The following is a 23,148-nucleotide window of genomic DNA, read 5'->3' as shown; positions in this document are numbered from 1 at the left end:
TAATTGGGACTCCTCATTACTGGCAAACATGGTGAAAGAAAGCTTCGTGTAGTTACTTAACCCATCATTGTCCTAACTCCTGAATATTCTGTTCTTATTTACCAGAAGCATAGCATTTTTTTGGTAGGTATCTTCTGTCCCACATGGCTTAAAATAAAATAAAATAAAAATGTAGAATGGTGTGAAATAAGAATCAGCGCATTGATAAACATATAAACTATAAACATTTTCTTTCCTGGAAATATGGTAAGAAGATAAATTGTTTTCTTCCTACAAATTTCGAAAGATTTCAGCAAAAATAAAAAAATAAAATATAACTGGGCCTTAGTATGAATTTATGAAATTTGGGTCATGGACAAATAAATGAGTTGTCCTTAAAGAGTTTGCCAAGAAGTTTAATTGTGTCTTTTACCATTTCTGTATTTGCCCTTTTGTATTTTAATTGCCTTTAATACTCATGGTCCCTGAATTAGAAAGGACTATAGTGGCATTTTACATATTATATGATACGTATGATTCTTTCTAATCTAGAGATCTTGAATATTAGGCAATCCTACAACTAGGATTTCATAGGCTCAAAGTTATCTCCTTGCAAATGTTCTTTAACTACAAAGGGAAAGATAGTAACTTTACATTATAGACACCAGCGGACACTATATTAACCAAATGACTAAAGTTAACATCCAAGTAATATGATGTTGATTGACTTCATGAACCCGTTGGTGTGTCTTCTCACTGAGGCCACAACCTTGTTTTCCAGTGTTCTTTCCAAAAATGCATAACCTCATTCCAATCATTAGAAAAAAATCAGTGAAAGGAATTTTGGTAGATTGGAAGAGACTAAGGAAAAATAATAACTAAATGTAATGTGGAAAGAAAAAAATATATTTTTTTTCTGGGAAGAGAGAAAAAGATTTTTAAAAAAAACGTAAAATTTACAGTCTCTTGTTTAATTAATAGTAATGTAACTGTTAATTTTCTCGTTTTAATACTTGTTCTATGGTTATGTAAGATATTAACATTAAGGGAAGCCAACTGAGGGATGTATGGAAATTCTCTACACTAATTTTGCAGTTTTTCTGTAAATCTAGAATTAGTTCTAAATAAAAAGTTTTTAAAAATCAACACAAGCTGGTAAACTATTTGCACTACCTGTGACTGATGGCTGATTTGTCTCTTTACATAGATTTCATATAAATCAGTAGGAAAACAGACATATGGTGAAAATGGGCAAAAGATATAAATAAGCAGTTTATGGTAAAATAAATAAATAACCAACAATAGTATGAAAATGTGCAATCATTTGTGTAATTCAAGAAATACAAGTCTGGGGCAGCCGGATAACTCAGTTGGTTAGAGCATGAGCTCTTACCAACAAGGTTGCTGGTTCAATCTCTACATGGGCCACTGTGAGCTGCACCCTCCACAACTAGATTGAAACAACTACTTGACTTGTAGTTGATGGGTCCTGGAAAAACACACTTAAATAAATAAAAGTTAAAAAGAAAAGAAAAAAGAAATGCAAGTCCGATTTTTTACATTTTTAGGTTGTTAATTTATTAAAAGTGTAACACCCAGTCGTTCTTACTAATAACACTTGTATGTGCACTTGTGTAAGTCAGTGTACCTTTTAGAAGGTAAGTCAGGAGCTTACCCTACACCAGTGCTGGTGACAGATATATGTACAGCACCGTTTGTTGTAGTACTGTTTCTAATAGGGAAAAAGTGGGCCATCAGTGGTGTAGCTGGCTAAACAAATAATGAAACATCCATGTAATGGATCCGTAACATTAAAAAGAATATGATAGATCTATATTTGCTCTGGGAGGAGTTCCAGGATATATATATATACATATATATACATATATGTGTGTGTGTGTGTGTGTGTGTGGTTTCTAATTTTATTTTTTTTAATCACAGTTGACAGACAATATATTAGTTTTAGGTATAAAACATAGCAGGGGATATATTAACTGAAAAGTAGCAGATACAGAACAACATGTATAGTATCATTGCATTTGTGTAGTTTTTCAAAGTATGTAGGTATATACATAAAAATTACTTTTGGAAGGAAGAAATAAATGTCTTTGTTGAGAACGAGAGCCCTGAAATTCAAGGACAGGGAGATTACTTTTCATTTTATATCTTTCTTTAGTATCTAACTTTAAAAAAAATCATGTGCATAATTTATTTTAAGTATAAAATTACATAATTTTATAAAATTAATAAAATTTATATTTTTGGACTTTATTGTAAAGATTGTTTTTTACCCTAAGTAGGCATTACCTAATAAATATTATTGGCCAAGTGCAGGTATTGAGCACTTTTATACATCGTCTTAATTCATTTATTTGTCATAATTTACTTAATTTTTATAATTTCTTATAAAATATGAAAGATTTCCTAATGAGAATTTTGGCAAATGAGCTTGTGTCTCAGTAGTTAGTGCTCACCACGTGGGATGCGTGTTAAAAGCTGCAGAGATTTAAACTCCAGACTCTTATCTGGTAAATCTGGATCATGTTCAGGAATTTATATGTTAAAAGAGGTCCTGAGATTGTACTGATAGCAACTTTAAAACACAGCTTTACATCATCAGGGTTTTATTTTTAGACTTCCTGTCAATATGATGTTAAAAATTACCCTGGTTCCTAGAGTCAATTTTTATTAATTGTTTTTTGAAGTAAATTATTTATTATTACTTCTGGTTCATTAGAAAACATCTGTCTGCCAACAGGATGTAATTTAGGATTTTTTTTTTTTTTGTAGTTGATCATAGCCGAGTTAAGCTGACTTTAAAGACTCCTTCTCAAGATTCAGACTATATCAATGCAAATTTTATTAAGGTATGTATTAACTTTAAATGGTGTTTCTCTGCCATACTTAATGTTTTCCAACATACTAGTTTTATTAAATTGTTTTGAGTTACCTAAACATGATATCAGCAACAAAAGAAATAAAAGTAAAATCACAGCCCTGACACATTTTTATGTACTTTCCTTTCTAGTGCCCTTAATTCATAAAGTTAGAGTTTTGTTTAGTTTTGTGATAGTGGAGAGAGTTATTTTGTTTCTTCTTTTATATTGAAGGCTTATAAACACTTCACCTATTGCTAAATCATCTTCTTGATTGTCCCTTTGAGTGTATATACACAAATGTACATGGTTATTCCCTGTAGTTGTACCACAAAGGTTGTTTTCAATTTTTCTTGATGGTAAAATTACAGTGAACATTATTATTTTTTTGAATAATATCCTGGGATAAATTGATAGGGTTGGAATAAATTGAGTAATACTGATTTAAAATTATAGAATATAAACTTAGATTTAAAACTTTGGGCAACTGCACCATTACAGTTGAAAACTCCAAATGCAAGATTAAATATAGTCTTTATATAATAGTTAACCTTTTTTGGATACTCTTTGATCAAAAGCAGTAAGTTCTTTACATAGTTGTCAATAGAGAGACAAATGAATTCAAACTGGTACTTGACTAAGTAAAAGACTACCTTATTCCATTAGCTATTCTGTGTGTTTGACTCTTTCTAGTTATATGACAGTATAATTTTAGTTATTTTATATATGGTATTTATACATATTTTAATACAATATTTTGTTTACAAAAATAAAGTGGTAAGAGTTAGGTGGTGAAATTAATATTAATTATGTCAACATTGAACAGTCATGGTTTCAAATGAAAACTGTTTTCCCCAGCAGTCAATTTTATTACAATATGACAAAACCCAAAACAAATAGATTAACAAAAACTAATACACAGGTGATTTGCTGTTTCAGATGTTGTTCGTGTTTATATTCTTTTATAAGGACATTTGTTAAAATTCTAGCCTTTATTGTGTTTAATAACACTGATACATTATATGATTCCGTTACATGCTAGTTTTGTATTTTAGTCTGCTATCTTGTTTGGTATGTGTTAGAAACATACATAGTAGACACTCAATAAACTTTAAATTGAATAAATAATTGAAGGTAACTGTTAGCTATTTTTAATATTTCTACAAAGGATGCTTTTATGTTTCTAATACAGTTAACTTTGTTGACTTAGTATTAGGCCTTTTGTTTTAAATTCCTAGGTGAATAAGAATTTTTAAGTTAACCAATTCTGTATACCATGTTAAATAAAATACACAAAAGTAATAACATTTCACCAGAAGCTAAAGTTAATTAAACATACTTTGTCATGCTTTTATGTACTATGAAACAAAAATTATTTGGAAATGGTTTGGGTGAAAACAGCAGTATTACTAATAAAATTTGAAACCTTAAAATTTAGGTAAGGAAATATTTTTGTTAATCATAATAATGAAATTTGTTTATTATTTTAGGGTGTTTATGGGCCAAAAGCATATGTAGCAACCCAAGGACCTTTAGCAAACACAGTAATAGATTTTTGGAGGATGATATGGGAGTACAATGTTGTAGTAAGTAATTTACTTTTTAAACTCTATTTTGAGAAGTATTACATGTAGTGACATAGGATGTTTTACTGAATAAGACATGAAAACACTTTTTAACCCTAATGATATGTTAATTATAGCTAATGTTACTAAAAAGAAAGCAACTGATATCTAATTAAATTCACACAAACTAGTAGAAATATTTTTAAAAGAGGGTGTGATATTTTAAATCTTGTCCTAAGTAAGTAACTAATAAGACAGCTGTCAAATAAGATGGATTGATAGACAGATGGGTAAAAGGATAGCTATGTGATAAAACAAGCATAGTGAAATGTTAATGGTAGAATATAGATGGCCGTTACAGTGTTTACTGTGAATTATTTCAATTTTGCTATATATTAGAAACATGTTGGGGTGGGGAAGCAAATGTAACAACCCTATGTTCAAAGACAGTTAAATGCATTCAATCTTGAGAGAGTTTTATTAAATATAATTTCAGAAGTCAGAAGTAGATCTATGAGACTGATAAAATTTAATTCAAATCAAATACATAATGTTAATTGAAGTCAATTTAATTTGTTACTGTACAGCCCTTGTTTGGAAGGTGTGGTTTTGATTATTTCTTTAAGTCATACTTTTAATATTAAAATCAATTTTTTTGACAGACCATGCTCAGAGTAAAACAAAGATGAATTTATGTTTAACTGATAAATTCTTCATCTCATCCCATCCCCACTTTTTAGATTATTGTAATGGCCTGTCGAGAATTTGAAATGGGAAGGGTATGTATACCTTTTAACACTTAAAATAATTATAGAATATACTTTTTATTCTTTTCTAGAGACATATATTTTGGGTCTTTTATTATATTCTGAGTCCTAGTAATTAAATGAGATACTTGTTTTCTTTTTGGTGTTCTGCTATTGCTTTTATTGAATAAAAAGAACAAAATAATCTCTAAAGCACATAAACTTTTTTTTTACATTTTATAAATACATTTATTATAATATATATACTGAAATATATGTTTTTATTGTTACTTAGCAATCTTCAAATATTTAATGGTGTTTTAAGTAGAACACTATGGACTAAAGCAGAGAGGTAATTTGAAAATAGGGATAAAATTGAGCAATGAAAATGAGGTAAATAAAATAATTTTGATTATCAATTTATAGCTTGCATATTCTGATTTCTCTGTCTGGAAATACACTACGTTTTTTGTTTGTTTATGCTGTCTTCAAAGAGAAGAAAACTCATTAATCTGAAATTTTTGACATTGGTATTTTTATGCCCTTTACAAGTGTAGTAATTTCAAAGCCGTTGTGATCTGCAGCATCAATTACTAAGTCTTCATTGTTGGAGGTGATAATATATTTATCTATAGAATAGGTACAAGGGGTGATCAAAACATACGGTAAATGTTTAAATAAAACAAAAATTATATAGTAAAAGACACATTGCCATTAACTCCCCTCAAAATACTCCCCCTCTCTTTGAATACACTTAGCCCGTCATTCTGGCCACTTTCCGAAGCAGCTCTGGAAGTCCTCTTTCATGAGCGTCGTTACTTTATCCTCCATCATGACAATGCTCCATATCACATCGCTTCTGGGATGGGAATTTCTATCAAAAACATTACGGTATGTCCTCATCTGCCTTACTCACTGGATCTGGCACCATGCGACTGCTGGCTCTTCCCCAAGATCAAAATGACGATGAAAGGAAAACATTTTGAATCAATTCAGGATATCGAAGCAGCCACGACAGCGCAACTAAAGACAAGAAAGAGGACTTCCAGAACTGCTTCCAAAAGAGACAAAAATGATGGGATAAGTGTGTTCGAAGTGAGGGGGGATATTTTGAGGGGGATTAACGTTAATGTGTCTTAGTGTAATAATTTCTTTTTCTAATTTAAATACTGTAGTTTTTGTATCACTCCTATTCAATAGAACTTAAGTGTGGTCTATAAATGTGACATACAAATCAAACTTTTAAGTTATGTGATGTTTTGAAGTTTTCTTAAAGAGAAAATTATTTTTGTTGTAAAAATTTTTATTACAATTTTTCAGTATAGGACATGTTTCATAAAGCACGATAGTACATATTTCAGTTATGTGAGATGTTATATAAATCATTGGAACACATTTAATGCCTCCCAATTTCATTCTTCACCAGTAGTGGAAGTATTCAGTAATATTGGATAGAAAATGAACATTTCCTAAAATTGGAAAATACACAAACCGAGAAATTAAGTGATTAACTTACCTTTTTAAGTATTGTTAATATATACTTCGGTACCATTATTATTAATCTATTGTTACAGAAATTTAAATTTTACTCCTAATGTTTTCTTAAATTACTGTTAACTTGTTTCTCTTTTCATTCTATTAATCAGCTCCCACTGTATATCAGTAATAATAGTTGATGAAAAATTAAGTCTTATTCAGTGCAAAATTTTTTGAAGTTAAAGATTTTGTGATTCATAGGATTTTGTTAGTAGTAAATTGTCAGTAAGTTAGGGCCTATTAATTTATTTGATAACCTTGACTTAGATCTTGACTTGGAATGTGACCTGATGGAAAGAGCATAGATACCTATATACTTCACTAGGATTTTGGCCATGGTGCAGAACTGTCCCCTCCAAGCTTCACTTTTCTCTAAAATGAATGATATATGCTTATATATCTATGTGTGATGTTTAACATAGCTTTTTATATCAATAGGCATTAGTTTATACTTGGAATGTCAATACCAGTATAATCCTTAATCAGTTACTGCTTATCTAAATCAGTGGTATTTTAGTCACACAATTCTTACTAAATTAATCTCTTATAACTTGTTTTCTGCTTGTTTCAAGATGTTAACACTTTACCAGGTAAAAAAACCCTAAAAAATAATTCAATTTTGTCATTTTCTATAAACTTCTATTGGAAAATGAGGTTTTTGATTTTAAGCCCTCTAAAATATTGATAACATTTTTCTAAGCTAAACTGACATACTAGAGAGTTCTACTTTGTTGACCAGTGAGTATCATTGTCAGTTTATGGTTAATTCCAGCCTGTAGATAATGATTCCACTTACTATATTTGAAACTAGAAGAATTTCGTAAGAATTGATACATTTCTCACTGCCATACGGTTTGTTTCAAGCTAGATTGTTACTTAAAGGCTTTTTTCATTTTATTGGGTCGTAATAAAAATGTATCATTTCTTAGCATCAGAATCAGTGTATATTCTATTAAGTTAGGCCTTCATTCACTTACCTAATTTTCTAAAATTAAGGGGGTTGATATTAGAAACCAATGAAAATTGAATGTTCTGTTTCTAATTACCTGTTTAATTAAAATGGGAAGGTAAGAGGGAAAACTGGTTACACGTTCTGTACTCTTAAATAAAAGCGGATAGTTTAAATTACACATTATGCTTATGTAGGGTTTTAACCACCAATAGAATATTTGAAATAAACTATTGTTTAGTACTCAGAACAGTTACATAAGTATTATTATTCCCATTTTTACAGGTAAAGTAACTAAAGGTCAATACAGCAGGAAAATTAGTACTTCTAATTTTCTGATTAGAAGTACTTCTGAAAATACTTCTGATGCTAAGTAGAATGCTCATTCCACTGTGCCACAGATTTTACACTTAACAAGAATTCAGCCAGGTATTATAGAGAGAGTCATTTTATAGGCATTAAAACTTGCCTGACAACACATCAGTCTAAATGCTCTTGTGCCAGGCACTTTTTTTAGACTTTTTTTTTTTTTTCGGTCTTCTTCTAGACGAGTATCTTTGGAGTCTACCTTGTCAAGCAAGCAGATAGCAATGAACATCTTATACACTTATGTTAATAATGTTCTCATCACTAATCGTGGAGAGGACGCAGTAGCCCACTCTTTAGGAACAGTTGGAGAAGTCTGAGCTCTCTCAGGTCCTTCTCTACTGATGGCAGTTTTTCTGGGAAGGAATAACAAGCTGAATAGCAGGGCACAAAATATTTATAAAAGTTCAAGAAAAGCTATCATATGGTTTACTTACTATCTTTTTTTTTCTTTTTTTTTTTTTGACAACAGAAAAAGTGTGAGCGCTATTGGCCTTTGTATGGAGAAGACCCTATAACATTTGCACCATTTAAAATTTCTTGTGTAAGTTCATATTTTTGCGTTCATTATCAAACAACATTGGCATGACTGATGAATAATTAAATTATACTATGGTATGAACCCAGTTTTATATAAGCCAAGCACTCAATGTTTCCATGTAAATCTACACTTAATTATAATAAATAATAATAATGTTCATTTTCATACTGCTTTAAAATTTAGAAGCTTTGGGAATGACTTCATTAGTGTATAAATTACTTATACCTTATTGTGTTAATTCTGTGTTAGTCTTTGTATGTAAGTTGATCATAAGTGTTTATATGTATGAGTAAATGGAGAATTTGCTTTGAGTGATATATTTGAAAATTGGTATAAAGTATTAGTTTCAAATTGAATAAATGGGAAAGACCGTTGATGACTGAAGTATAGTTTATCATGTTAATCTTTCATATCTATATTATGCTTTCTAGAATTGTTCTAATTATATTCAAAGGTGGGTTTAAGAATTACCATCCTAAAAGTAAAGCTTAATCCTTTATGTAATTTGATATGAAACGACATGTATAACTAATGCACTCTGCAAATGAATTAAATTCTAGTTATAAAACTTAACACAGCACTTATCTAAGAAAATAAATAACATAAAAAACTTATCTAAGAAAATAAATTTAAAAACAAAAACAATGAAGGAAAAACAAAAAAAAGAAGTAAATTATAAGTGAGGTTTAAAATACAAACAACAATTTGCTTTAGGTTATGCATATGATGGCATGTTTCTTAATCACCTGAAAGAAATGTGTCGTCTTATCTACTCAACTCAGATCCATGATTGACCAAACATGAAAAGTACATAACTTCCCAGTATTGGTCAGGGTTTTCCAGAGAAACAGAACCAATAAGATGTGTATATAAAGAAAGAGATTTATTATGTGGAATTGGCTCACATGATTATGGAGGCTGGCAAGTCCAAAATCTGCAGGGAGGGTGGGCGGGCACGCTAGAGACCCAGGCAAGCTGGTATCAGTTCCAGTTTGAAGACAGTCTGCTATAGAACCAGGAAGAATCGATGTTACAGGAGAAAAGCAGTCTGCTGGAGAATTCTCTTAAGTTGGGGGAGGCTGGTCCTTTTGTTCTGTGTAGGCCTTGACTAATTGGATTACGGTCACCCACATTATAGAGGGCTATCTGATCTACTCATAGTCCAGTGATCTAAATATTAATCTTACCCAAAAACACCCTCACAGGAACGCCAAGAATAATATTTGACCAAATATCAAACACTTGATGGCCCAGCTAAGTTGACAGATAAAATTAACCATCACATTCCCCATCTCAGAATCACTTGTTTTTAACTTTGTTTTCCATGGTTAAATGAAACATGATTTCTATGATTTTACTTGTCATTGGTGAGTTGAAGAAGTCCATAATTTTGTCACTTATTTTGTACTTAGAACTTCTGAATCCCTCTGATGCCTGTCCAAAGTTCAGTGCTTTCTAGGTTGATACAGAAAAGGACTCAACTTGTATTACAGTCTCCCTTATAAATACAATGTGATTTTTGTAATGTTAACTGGAACTCAGTTCAACTGCCTGGATTTAATATGCAGTCATACTCTAAAGTTCTGGTTAAAATGAACTGTTTATGGGTTAAATATAAACATTTTAAAAATCACACTGTACTTCATATTATTTGAAATTAATGCAAACCAATACACACCACACTGTCTACTTCCATGAGGGAACACTTCCCTCCTCACTAATACAGAAAGTATTCTACAATATTAAGTTCCTGAACAGTCCAGGAAATCTATTTCTGTGCAGTGTGTTTGTGTTGAACGTTTGCTAATTTAAATATAATAAACTGTACTTAATGTCACAATTCAAGTGAAAACATAGTACTTAACATTCAACAACAAAACAACTTGAAATTTTTGGATAGTTGGGGATCAGGAATAGTTAAAACAACGTAAAATAATGAATAGAGAAAAGAAAGGAATAGTTTATAATTTGGAAAAAGGTGAATTGACTTTTAGGGTGGTTTTTCAAATAAACTAAAAGATAATAACTCTTGATAAGAGGTTTGATTTGATTAATAGCAGCCGGTTTTATTTGTCAGCATTGGGATTGATCCTTGCTAAAGAAGCAAAGTTTTTCAAGATTTCAAAATGTAGTTTATATGTCTTGTATGTAGTAGTTTGTATGTCTTGTGGTTATTTCAGACAACTCAGGATTTGTTATCACTGATGTAAACAAAAAATCAAATTTAGAAATAGAAACAAGTTGATGAAAATAACCATAGTAAGTGACTTGATCACTTGGCAATCAAAGTGTTTGAGACTGAGAAAGGGCACTATCAATCAGGAGCTCTCTTGGGTTTAGGAGTGAGAGAGAGAGTAAAGTGTTGATGGAAAGGGGAGTACTGGCTAGGAGGAGCTCAGTCACGTGTTGTTGCATGGAAACCACTTGGACCAGGTGTGGCACACTATCCATGGGTGGGTCTAGCCCACTGTCTGTTTTATAAATAAAGTTTTATTGGAATACAGCCAGGCCCATTAATTTACATATTTGCCTATCACAATGGCAAAGTTGAGTAGACAGAGACTCTATGGCTGGCAAAGCCAAAAATATTTATTAACTCACTCTTTATAGGCAAAAAAAAATTGTTAGGCCAGTGTTTTCATCCATCCATTTTTGATGAAGGTAAAAACATACTTTTTCCTTAATGCTATTTGAAAAGTTCAAATAAATTAGTGTGCTTTTAAAAATCAAAGCAGGAATAATATTGGATTTTTCAATTAATAAAATAGAATATCCTGTTGCTCTTGACAATCACTGTCCTAGACTGTCTTTGGTTTTAACTACTAAGGTAAAGAATAGTTTTCTTAGTGACAAACTGATGTAGAGGCTTTATTCTAATACTTTGAAAAATGATGGTAAGAGACTTATAAAGTAGTTATACTATCAGCCAGAATAACAATTTGGGAATTTCTGAGTGTATCCTCTTCTTTCTCCAGTTAGCATCCAGTTGATTGAGAGATAGTGTTCAGTAGGGAAAATCAAGCTTTATGGAAAGATGAAATGGTTTGAGATGGTGGTAGCTACTAAGAAGTGACATTTTGTTTGTATTATTTCTATTATATGATTTTGGGGGATGGTTGTTAACTTTTACTGATGATAGACTCCTGGCTAAGTAATTGATTAACAGACACGTCTGTTTAATTTTTTTAAATTTTTTTAAAACTATAAATAAAACTGATAAACAAATTCATGACTTTTAGAATTGTTGTTTTTATAATTACCGGGTACACCTGGAATTTTAAAGGTTAATTTTAATTATGGATTTTAAATGTGAGGTTATTGTTTATTTTGGTATGTACGTATGTTTTTGTTTTAATGTTCTCACTGACTCACAAGTGTTTCCCTTTATTTAGGAAGCTGAACAAGCAAGAACAGACTACTTCATTAGGACACTCTTACTTGAATTTCAGAATGTAAGTATTTTTTTATTTAGAGATAATTTCTAAGGGTAATTTTTAGGGACGATATAAAAATAGTATACTATCTTATCTTACATAGTTAAGATTTGTTAATTTTTTTAGTTATGTAAAATAAAATCAGCGTAATGTTTTATTTAGTATCTTGAGCCTTAATGTTTATCAAATTAGGTAATAAAGTAATAGCAAATTTTAACTTACTCAGAGCAACTTGCCCTAAATTAAATTCACTTTATTTGGAATAGTTGGTTTCTTCGCTTTAAATATTTGTCCTCTATTTTAAACAATTATAGTGTTGTTTACATAATTATTACCCATTTTTACTAGTTTACAATTTTTTTAAAAAGAGACAAGCCACCATCAAAGGTGTCGTCATTTAGATATTGTTTTCACTTGAAACCCTTAACTTCAATGTTTCAGAGCTATCTAAAATAATAATTTCTTTAGGAAGAAATCAAAGAAAAATCTGATGGACATTAGAGAATGCTTGTCAACTTCTTCCTCTTTTTCTCAGTTTTTATTAACTTTATTTTTAAACCATCATAAGTAATTCACCGTGGCCATGAAGTGCATTCTTCACCAACTAGTGTATTTGTAAACATACTTACAACTCCTACCTTCCTGTTTACAAGTAGACGTGGTTCCAGCATTCTTACTCCCCACTGACTTGACTAATCATGTCCCTTTAGTTGAGTCATTTATTATACTTTGGTTACTATTTTTTAATGTACAATTATAATGATAGGTACCTGATTGCATTTCTGTATCAGGCATTTCAAACCTCCTAACTTCATAATGGTAGATTACCTCCATTGCATGTAGATGAAGATACAGTTTTTAGAAGTTATTAAGTAGTTTACCTAAAGTTACTCAGTAAATGGCAGAAGTAGAATTTGAATACAGTTTTGCCTGGATTCCACGTGCTGTGCTTTTTTAGTTAAACACCTAGATAGTCATTCTCAAAATATTTTGATGTCAGGACTATTTTATGTTCTTAAAAATTATTGAAGATTCCAAAGCGCTCTTGTTTATTTAGGTTATATCTTTCAATATTTACTATATTCAAAATTTAAAATGGGGAAATTTTTTTAAAAACATGAACACACAAGCATATATTCCATTAGTTGTCCAAGTGATGATAACATCATTAAAACTCATGTGGTCTTGGAAAGACCTTGCCATACGTACGTGGGAGAACGAGAGTGAAAAAGGCAGATAACACCTTAGTATTATGAAAATAGTTTAAAACTCACAGGCCGCTGTGAAAGTGTCGGAGGGGAATCCCACACCATACTCTGAGAACAACAGATCTGAAATAAGACATGACAAGTGGGCTTGGGGTTGGATAGGTTCATTCCTGATTTTCTTTTTCAGTTTAAATAGTCTATTAGTCTTCTAATGACAATAGATTCTAACACAATGCTTAGGGTATACATTGCTCTTCCATTTGGTACTATAAGTTAATTAAATAGCATACATAGTGTAATAGTTAAAGAACATGCTCTGGAGGTAAGACTGCTTGGGTTCAGATCCCACATTTGTCACCTGCTGTGAAACATTAGGCAAGTTATTTAATCATTCTGTCTCAATTTTCTTAACTATAAAATAGGTTAGTGTTAATACTCCTTCCTCATGGCATTACATGGAGATTCAGTCAGTTGTTACACATGAAGCCCTTAGAGCAATACTAGGTATGTGAAAGTTCGTAAATGTAGGCTATTGTTTGTTTTCTTATACACTAGTGAATACCACGTAACTATCTTAGATATGGCAGTCAAGTAAGATGTGAAGCTTTCTGTATGTTTTAAAATTTGCAAATGTATTTTCATAATTATTGAATTTTTTTATTCTTGAAGGAATCTCGTAGGCTATATCAGTTTCATTATGTGAACTGGCCAGACCATGATGTTCCCTCGTCATTTGATTCTATTCTGGATATGATAAGCTTAATGAGGAAATACCAAGAACATGAAGATGTGCCTATTTGTATTCATTGCAGGTACAAAAGAATTTTCCAAATTTGTAAATACTTTGGAATGTAGCTGGCATTATAATATGGTTGATATATGGTATTTTGAACCCTAATTTGTGGATTTTTCATTTGGTCGTTATATGGGTTTCCAAATTATAGAAGCTACATAAATCCTGAGGCAGTTTTTCTTTTAATCTTTAATTTACATTAGATTTTTTTAAAGACATAACAATCATAGTACTTATTTCATGAAACTCCTATTTTTCTGTAGTTTGTCCAGTGATTAGTTGACCTTTTAATTAAGTAGTTGACTGGTTTAAAAGAAAAAATCTAATTTTAGAATTAAAAAATAAAATCCTTTGTCTTGACTTTGCAAGTTAGTTGAAATTATACCATGTTCTGTCAGCGTTGTCCAGTTGATATATATAGTTCATAAATCTGATTTGATAGGAAGGTTTTCCTTTAAAAAAATTAATTGACCATTTAGTGTGGTTTTTTTTTAAGATTTTATTGGGGAAGGGGAACAGGACTTTATTGGGGAACAGCGTGTACTTCCAGGACTTTTTTCCAAGTCAAGTTGTTGTCCTTTCAATCTTTGTTGTGGAGGATGCCGTTCAGCTTCAAGTTGTTGTCCTTTCAGTCTTAGTTGTGGGAGGCGCAATCCACCATCCCTTGCAGGAGTCGAACCCCAGACTTGTGGTTGAGAGGACGAGCTCCAACCAGCTGAGCCATGCAGGAGCTCAGTGGCAGCTCAGCTCAAGGTGCCGTGTTCAATCTTAGTTGCAGGGGGCGCTGTCTACCATCCCTTGGGGGACTCGAGGAATTGAACTGGCAACCTTGTGGTTGAGAGGATGTGCTCCAACCAACTGAGCCATCTGGGAGGCAGCTCTGCTCAAGGTGCCGTGTTCAATCTTAGTTGCAGGGGGCGCTGCCCACCATCCCTTGTGGGACTCAAGGAGTTGAACCAGCAACCTTGTGGTTGAGAGCCCACTGGCCCATGTGGGAATCAAAGCGGCAGCCTTAGAAGTTAGGAGCACGGAGCTCCAATCGCCTGAGCCACCAGGCCGGCCATCATTTATTATTTTTAAACAACCAAAATAGTATGTTAACTGTAATGACTTAGAAAACACATACACAAAAGGAAGAAAATCATTCACAATTCCACTAGAGATGATCATTGTTAAAACTTTAATATATTTCCTTTCAGTGTATGTATAGTATTTTGTAAAGAATGTTTCCCTATTTAATACATCATGTATATCTTCCTAAATCATAACTATTTTTCTGCACTACATTAAACTGCACTGCACTTTATTTTTTATTACTATTTTTTTAAAGTGATAAGAGAGAAGTTTATTAGAAAAGATAGTATACTCCAAAGAAATAGAAGTGGGCCAAGCACAAAGAAAAGTGGCTTGAGGCTCATTATTAGAAGAAAAAGTACACTCCAGAGGGTTTGGATTGGGCCCTGAGCAAAAGCAAAGCTCCAGAGGCTCAAAGGGCTCAATGGCTCAAGGTGGCAATATTAGGAGAAAAAGTGCACTCCAAAGGGTTTGGAGCAAAAGAAGCTGCTCAAAAGACCTGCACTGTACTTCATAGTTAACCTCCATTCCTTGGCATTTAATTTATGACCCCTCCCCTATCCTTTCCGCTGTTTTAAACAACAGTTTAAACGTCCAGTGGCCAATCCGATCACAAAATCTTTGAGCATATCTATAATTATTTCATTAGGTAGGTATCTAAAAGTGGAATTTCTAAGTGAAAGGATGTGGATTTTTTATGCTTTTAATACATATTTTTTAATGTGTTGTCCATGAAATTGATGCTAATTATAATTAATCCGACCACTGGCAGTTTGTGGAAGTGCTCGTTTCCCTACAATCTCTCCAATACTGTTGTCTTTTTGTTTGTTTTAATGCCTGTGACAGATAAGCTTTTTTTTCTTTGTTATTTATATTCTTTTGGTTATTTATATTGTGAATTGCTTGTTTTTATACTTTGCCAGTTATTTTATCTCTTAATAATTATACATTATGAATTGTTTATATATTGAGGATTTTAAATTGTTAAGTACCATGGTTTTAATTCTGCCTGTGTTTTGTCATATATATGTTTTAAATTGTTATGTAGTCAGAGTTGTGACTGCATTTATGATTTCTGTCCATGGAGATATGCTTAGGAAGTCCTTCCCTAACACAGTAGTGCTTAAAGTTTGCCCTATATTTTTTAGCACTTTTATAGGTTTTTTAAACATAGTTTTAATCCTTCTGGAATTTTTTTTTTATGATTAAGGTATCTATGCGGTGAGAATCCAGTTTTTGCTCTTCATTGTTAGCTAACTTTCCCTGTATCATTTATTGAGTGGTCTAGTCTTTCCCCTTTGATTGGAGAATCCACCATTCTGTAATAAATATACATACTGAGATTTTTTTTGAACTTATGTGTTTCATTGATCTGGTTGTTTATGTGTCTGTAATAGTACACTTTTAACAGTCAAGTTTTAAATATATAATAGTTAGACCTAGTAATTTTTAACTCTAAAATTCTAGAAATATTTAGAAATTTGTGGAATTGACAAATGTTATCAGTGGTTTCTTAAGTAACATTAATATTATTGATGTTCATTATTAAGAGCTTTTTAAAAATCATACTAAGTTGCTTATAATGTACTTTGTCAGGAATTTCTAGATTTATATCTTTAACAAACTACTGATGTTTCTAAGTGTTTCAAAATATGCATTAAAATGCTGCCCAACTTTTGTTCTGCCTAAAAATTATTCTAGTGATGTCAGTAACATCTTTAATCACTCATAGTGGTGCATTTTGCCTCCCTCTAGTTAGAATGAGTTGCTCTAAAGTATTTTTGTCATGTTTTAAAATAAAAAAACCGGTGGTATTTTACTTTACGTTCTCCAGGTTCTGTTAGTTCTTTAGGACTTGGGAGCGCATCGGTGATCTTTGTCCTTTTGGTGCAGTCTCTGCTGGTGTCCAAACCAGTTTCGAGGGCTTGTAGCATTTTTCATCTTTCCCAGATTGCACTCGCACGCATCACAGCTGCCGTAAACATTGAATACATGTATCTCTGCAAGATAATTCTGTTAGCAAGGCAAGGTTTGCTGACTTCCACAGTGAAGACTCTAGGATTCTGAGAGTCACTTACTTTTAGAAGTTCTTTAAATTAAATAAAAACAAAATATAAATACTAATGTTAAGGATGTTTGCTATTCACATAACATAGTTTATTTACTATTATAAATAGGTACATGTCAAATTTCTTTCTTTATTTTTTAAAGCATCAATTTCTCCTTTATTTCTCTCACTTCAGATCAATTTCAAATTTCTTAAATGACATTTTTGCTTCTGAATGTTAACATGTTCATCCACATTTATTTTATACTTTTTATCAGAAAAATCAAATTGTTTTCTTCAAACTTTATATTCATAGTGCAGGCTGTGGAAGAACAGGTGCCATTTGTGCCATAGATTATACGTGGAATTTACTAAAAGCTGGGGTAAGAATCATTTTTGATCTATTTTGATTTTCAAATATGACTGCAGTAAATTACAGCATATGTTTTGTTATACATGTTGCTTTTTTAGAAGTAGCTTTGCTATGTAAGAAATACAGGTAGTGAAAAACTATAAATAATGCATATTACCTTGATATAATGTACTGGGCAGCAAGGTAAACATGTTATCACCCATTTGTTCTGTGTGAATTAATACCCACATTATGGATGTAAACTGTTCATTGACTTTTCCAAATACAGGCTCCTCCTTGCCTTTTATATTTATTTTAGGTGTAATGTAATCAATTCGGGAAATATTTATGCCTAACTAGAAACATGGTATAGTGGTTAGGAAGGCTGACTCTGGAGCCAAACTGCCCAGATTAGTATTCTTGCTCTGTCATTTACTCGCTATAGGATCTTAGTCGAATTACTTAATGTCATTGTGCCTCAATTTCTTCATCTGAAAATGGTAATCATAATACTAATAACTCATAAAAATTAAATAAGTTAACCTTTGTAAAGTTCTGTAGAATTATGTGTGGCATATTGCAAGTGCTCATTTCAGTGTTACTTTTATTACTATTGCTGGTATTACCACTATGTTCAAAATTTTGTGTTGGGTACTATAGAGGATATAGAGATAAATAAGATACAGCCCTCATTACAGATTTGAAAAACACAGTTCTTAACTGTACATAGATTTGGTTCATTTGCTGGTTCTATTAGGTTGGTGCAAAAGTAATTGCAGTTTTTGAAATTTAACCTTTTAAACCACAATTACTTTTGCACCAACCTAATATAATACATTCATTTTCTGTGTTGGGGAGAAGCTTTTAATTCTCCACAGCTTTTTATGGTTTCTGTGACTATATTAATGTATGTCTTATATAAATAGGACTAATAAAATATTTAGTTTCTTTTTCCTTCTTTTCGCCCTCTATTCTTTTTTTTCCCCCCCTACCTTTTTGCCATTTCTCACTTTTGCTAGGAAATATTTAAATTTTAAACAGTTTAACTCCCTTTGGAGTTAAATTTTATTTTTTAATTTCTCAAAATTAATCATCTCCTAATAACTCAATTGAAAATTTTAAGTGAATAAAACCTAACTAGGATTCTATCACATTTTAACATGAAAGTTAAAGTTGGGCTGGGAAGAGGCATTTAGATGAATTGCCAGCAAGCAAAATAAACGTCTAGTCATTTCAGAAGTTGGGTGTTTTGAACATAGTCCCCATTTGATTGAGTTTGGCTTAATGTAAAAATAGTTTGGGGCCGTAGGTTAGGACTTGTAAAACTAAAGACTCCAAAGCAGTAAATATGGGAATCGTTCTTAACTCTTCTATTTTCTTTATCACTCCAAAATATTCTTGTTGATCACCATTTTCTAATAGTTCTAGCTTTTTAAGACTGCTTCAATAAACCTTCACCAGTTTCTCCCCTTTTCAGAGTGTCATCTTCCCTGCTACAAAAGTTGCCTGAATATCAAGTCTGCTCATGTCAGGGTTGCCTGTTGCAGTAGTTCTAATTACAAATGTACGAAAGAATTGTCTAGGATAATCAGTTTCCAGAGATTTAGCTGAGAGATCTGTGTTTTTACATCGCTCTTTTAGGTGGTGCTTACATAGCCAGCCCAGGAAACACTGGCCTTCCAGAATGAGTTCAAACTTTTAATATATTTACCGTCTGATCCTCCAAATAGCCTGTGTTCTCTTCCTTGGCATACCTCTCCTTATTTTAGTCTTAGGCTTCGTCCACATCAAGCTTCTCAGTTCCCCAAATAAATGACATGTTTGATCTGCAATGCCTAAATATGTATATATTTCCTTTGCTTTTCATTCTACACACCAATCAGTCACAGCATCTTTATTCCCACTGCTCTGCAATCATACCTTAGTTGAACTTTGTTGTTGTTGTTTGATTTTGTTAATGTATCTGGCTCACTAGCTTGACTGACGAAAATCAAGATTAGCTTTGTGTCTACAATGCCAAGCGCAGTTTCTGATACATGACTGGTAGTGTTCAAATTGTTTTCAGTTATCCAGCATGTATATAAGGTTTATATAAAAAGTTGAAGACTATTTTACTGTTTTTCTAAACAGTTGCCCAGAGTTCATGTATTACATTCTATGTTTTAGAAAATACCAGAGGAATTTAATGTCTTTAATTTAATACAAGAAATGAGAACACAGAGGCATTCTGCAGTACAAACTAAGGTACAGTTTTTTTGTTTCACTTTATCAACTATATTTATATTTTTATAAATGCTTTATTTTAATGTCTTTCCCTTTGTTTGTCATTTCATCTCCCTAACAGGAGCAGTATGAGCTTGTTCATAGAGCTATCGCCCAACTATTTGAAAAACAGCTACAGCTATATGAAATTCATGGAGTCCAGAAAATTGCTGATGAAGTGGTAGGTGTTCTTGGCCCATGATTTAGAAAACTTCTTAACAAGATGTAATATTTAGCTTTTTAATTGTCGTCTTGTGTTTTATCTAACAGAATACTCATGACAGTTACTATTTTTATTTAACCTTAATTTTATTAACTCCTTTCCTTCTTCCTGTTAAAACTCAATTTTGATGGATATTTAGTGACTCCAGTACAAATTAAATATACTAAATAAAATATAGTTAGGAAAGTAAATCTTATGTCAAAAATCATATAATTCCTTACTATTTACAGTGTAAATTACTTTTTAAAATTTAGTTGCATTGTCCCATCAAAGAAATAAATTCCAAACCTAAAGAAAAGCTTAAAGAGTTTACTTAAGCCAAGACTGAGGGCCATATCCGGAAGCAAAATCTCAAAGGATTGAGAAAATGCTCCGAGGAATAGCAGTTTTGCAGCTTATTTTATACATTAGAATCAAAGGAGAAGATTTGAGGATGATGTGAAATCCATTGTGGGGTGTAGATTAAGGAGGTGGGAAGAAGTAAATCCGGAATCTCTAGGATTGGCTGAAAAGCAGAATGGAGAGATGCATATCTCTTTTACATTGGTGGATACCGGATAGTAAACATTTAATATGCATGGTTTTCAGAGGTATGACGATAAAAAATAACAATGAGAAATGTTAAGGTTGTCTTGCCCCAGTACCAGGTTGTTTATCTCTAGAGGTCTGGAGAAGAGATCATTGTGACATTTTAAGTATGGTATTCTAGATACACAAAAACAATGGCTAGGGCTTGCTCAAGATTAATCTATCATATAGGCCTAGGATGTGACTTCCCATTATGACCTGCTCAATTAGGCATTTTTATGATCAAAACATCTCGTGTTGTTACGTTCAGTTACTGAGTTTGTCAGACCTGCCAGGTAGCCAGCCCCCTTTTCATTCACAGTTCTCTCTCTTCCTTTCCATCCCTACCTCTAAGTACTTGTAAGTTGATTCTACATGAATTTTATTTTGCTCTTGGTCATCATGATGTAAAGTTTTGTACATGCTTTTTAACTAAGTAAACCCCTTTGAACATGATTTAGTTCAATGTCATTTCAGCCTTATAAGGTCTTATTGGAGAGAGGATAGTATCGAGGTGGTGGAATAGGTAGATACTGAAAGATGGGAGGGGGTTTGGGAGATGGGTGGAAAGAGTGAAGGGAATTAAGAAGTACTAATTGCCAGTTATAGAATATGTATAGAATAGGTCATGGGGATGTAATGTACAGCATAAGGAATATAGTCCTTCAGGCTACAGAATAGAGCGTATACGACCCATTTTGTTACTCAGCACAATTGATACTGTTTTAAAAATTCGAAAGCCCAGAAAGTTTATTTGAAACATGAGGAAGGAAAATTATTTTTCTCCTAACTTTAATGAAGCATCTTTCTTCCATGGCAGAATGAAATTAACGCTGAAAATATGGTCAGTTCCATAGATTCTGACAAACAAGATTCTCCTCCTCCAAAACCACCTAGGACCCGCAGGTATTGTACGTTGCATTCTCTGAAAGAATACTTTTATTTTACTCACTGTTAATTAAAACAACAAATTCTGAGTATTTCTAAGTTTTCTTTATAACTTTTATTACCATTCTTCTGTCTAGGTTGAAGCATGTATATGGCAATTTGTGACTGACGTACTAAAATTTTTGTTTCGCTTTGATAAAATTTCAGTAATGTATTTATAAGAGTGAGCATGAATTGACAATAGCTCATGTTTTGGTATGTGGTACAACTAAAATTTTAAATTCTAAAGACTTTGATTTCTCATAATGACAATGCAAGTAATATGATTGCCAAAAATTGTATGCATGTTGTAGAAGTTATGTGAAGATGTTTCGTTATATAATTAACAAAGATAAGTTTATTTCTCTCTAGATTTTCTTTCAAACTAAGCTCACTTATAGTTAAAAATCAGCATGTATTTCTGTCCTCCTTTTTCTCTCCCTTCTCTTTCAGGGTAGCTCCTAGGTCAATTATGTGGTGGTATGGAAAGAATATAGACAGAGTCAGAAAGATTTAGTTAAAAATCCTTTTCAGCCAGTTATTAGCTTTGAAGTCATGAGTAAGTCACTTATTTAATCCTTGGGGGTTTTCTGTTTATTGTCCTAAGGATTAAATGAAATAAAGTGCGTGAAAACACTACAGATAGGACCTGACATATACTAGGTTTCCATTAGATGTTAATTTTTCTATTATGTTGTAACGTTAAGATAGAGTTACCGAATTATTTTTAAAAAGAGGCACAGTAGGAAATCTGTAATAAAACTGTTAGAATGACTTATATAGTATCTTGTCTCGAGCACAGATCTGCCCAAACTGATAGACCTTTCCTCAGAGTAAGACTTTTTATATATTAGATTCACCAATTATTCCCCCCTTAAAAGTTTGATAGAAGTTGACTTAAGTTGGGCGAGGTAACTAAGGTGGGGCCTTGGCATTGAGTCACTGTACGGTAACGAGATCCATCCCTTCTTCAAAGAAAAAGACTACAACTGTCCTCAATAACTAAGACAAGATGTGATAGTTATTATAGTCTCTGGAATGCCTTTGCATGCTTCTCTAAAGATCAGAAAGCCTATATCGATGGGTTTAACTTTTAGTATTTAAATGCTCAGGGTGTTAACTGTGTACTAACAAAACTTCCCAGTAGTTTTTTCCTGTTTGATTTCTACTTTGGCATCTGCTAAAATTGGAATTTTAGTCTCCTGTGGAAGGTAACCAGTTAGTTCTTTAACTTCTTTGTCCCACAGAGGAGTCCTAAAAGAAGTTGTACTGACCTTAAACAAAATTAAGGACCACTTTTGCTACTCCAATATCTTTTAATTTGTTTTTTGAGATTGAACTGGTGTAGAGGTTTTCAAAGTGTACAAAGTGTACACTGATATTTTTTATTTATATGGTTATCTACCTCAAACAACAAATAGTGGTAACCACTTTATAATTTTGAAGAAAAAAATGAATAGAATGTTCTGAATTTTAAGCCTTTTCATATACTTTTTCAAAAGTTTGGTTCCTGTTATTCTTTAATTAAAAAAAAGATAATAAAGAAGTACCAAATCAATATTAATAGAAAATTATTCATTCAGCTTAAAACAGGATTTTACTTGGGGATATGTGTGCTCTAATTTTTATATGTGTGTGACTTGATATTACACTTAGGTCATTTTTTATTACTATTATTCATGCAGTAGAGTCAAATGGCAGAA

General features: G+C 32.1%; 1 protein-coding gene across 3 annotated transcripts in view; it reads left to right on the top strand.

Moving 5' to 3' along the window:
- Positions 1-23,148, top strand: part of PTPN12 (protein tyrosine phosphatase non-receptor type 12) — a 74,873-nt gene that overhangs the window by 34,452 nt on the left and 17,273 nt on the right. For all 3 annotated transcript variants that reach the window (XR_013995329.1, XM_081079547.1, XM_081079548.1), the window contains exons 3-12: positions 2,770-2,846; positions 4,346-4,441; positions 5,161-5,199; positions 8,490-8,561; positions 11,951-12,010; positions 13,870-14,012; positions 17,431-17,497; positions 19,633-19,710; positions 19,811-19,909; positions 21,339-21,424. Coding sequence is in view for 2 of the 3 variants with exons in the window: in XM_081079547.1 (XP_080935673.1) it covers positions 2,770-2,846; positions 4,346-4,441; positions 5,161-5,199; positions 8,490-8,561; positions 11,951-12,010; positions 13,870-14,012; positions 17,431-17,497; positions 19,633-19,710; positions 19,811-19,909; positions 21,339-21,424 (817 nt within the window). In the remaining variant the exon portion in view is untranslated. The remainder of the gene's footprint in view (positions 1-2,769; positions 2,847-4,345; positions 4,442-5,160; positions 5,200-8,489; positions 8,562-11,950; positions 12,011-13,869; positions 14,013-17,430; positions 17,498-19,632; positions 19,711-19,810; positions 19,910-21,338; positions 21,425-23,148) is intronic.

This window comes from Rhinolophus hipposideros (genome assembly GCF_964194185.1).
Source record: "Rhinolophus hipposideros genome assembly, chromosome: 18".
Classification (NCBI taxonomy): domain Eukaryota; kingdom Metazoa; phylum Chordata; class Mammalia; order Chiroptera; family Rhinolophidae; genus Rhinolophus; species Rhinolophus hipposideros.
This window is presented reverse-complemented; position numbering and strand designations above follow the sequence as displayed.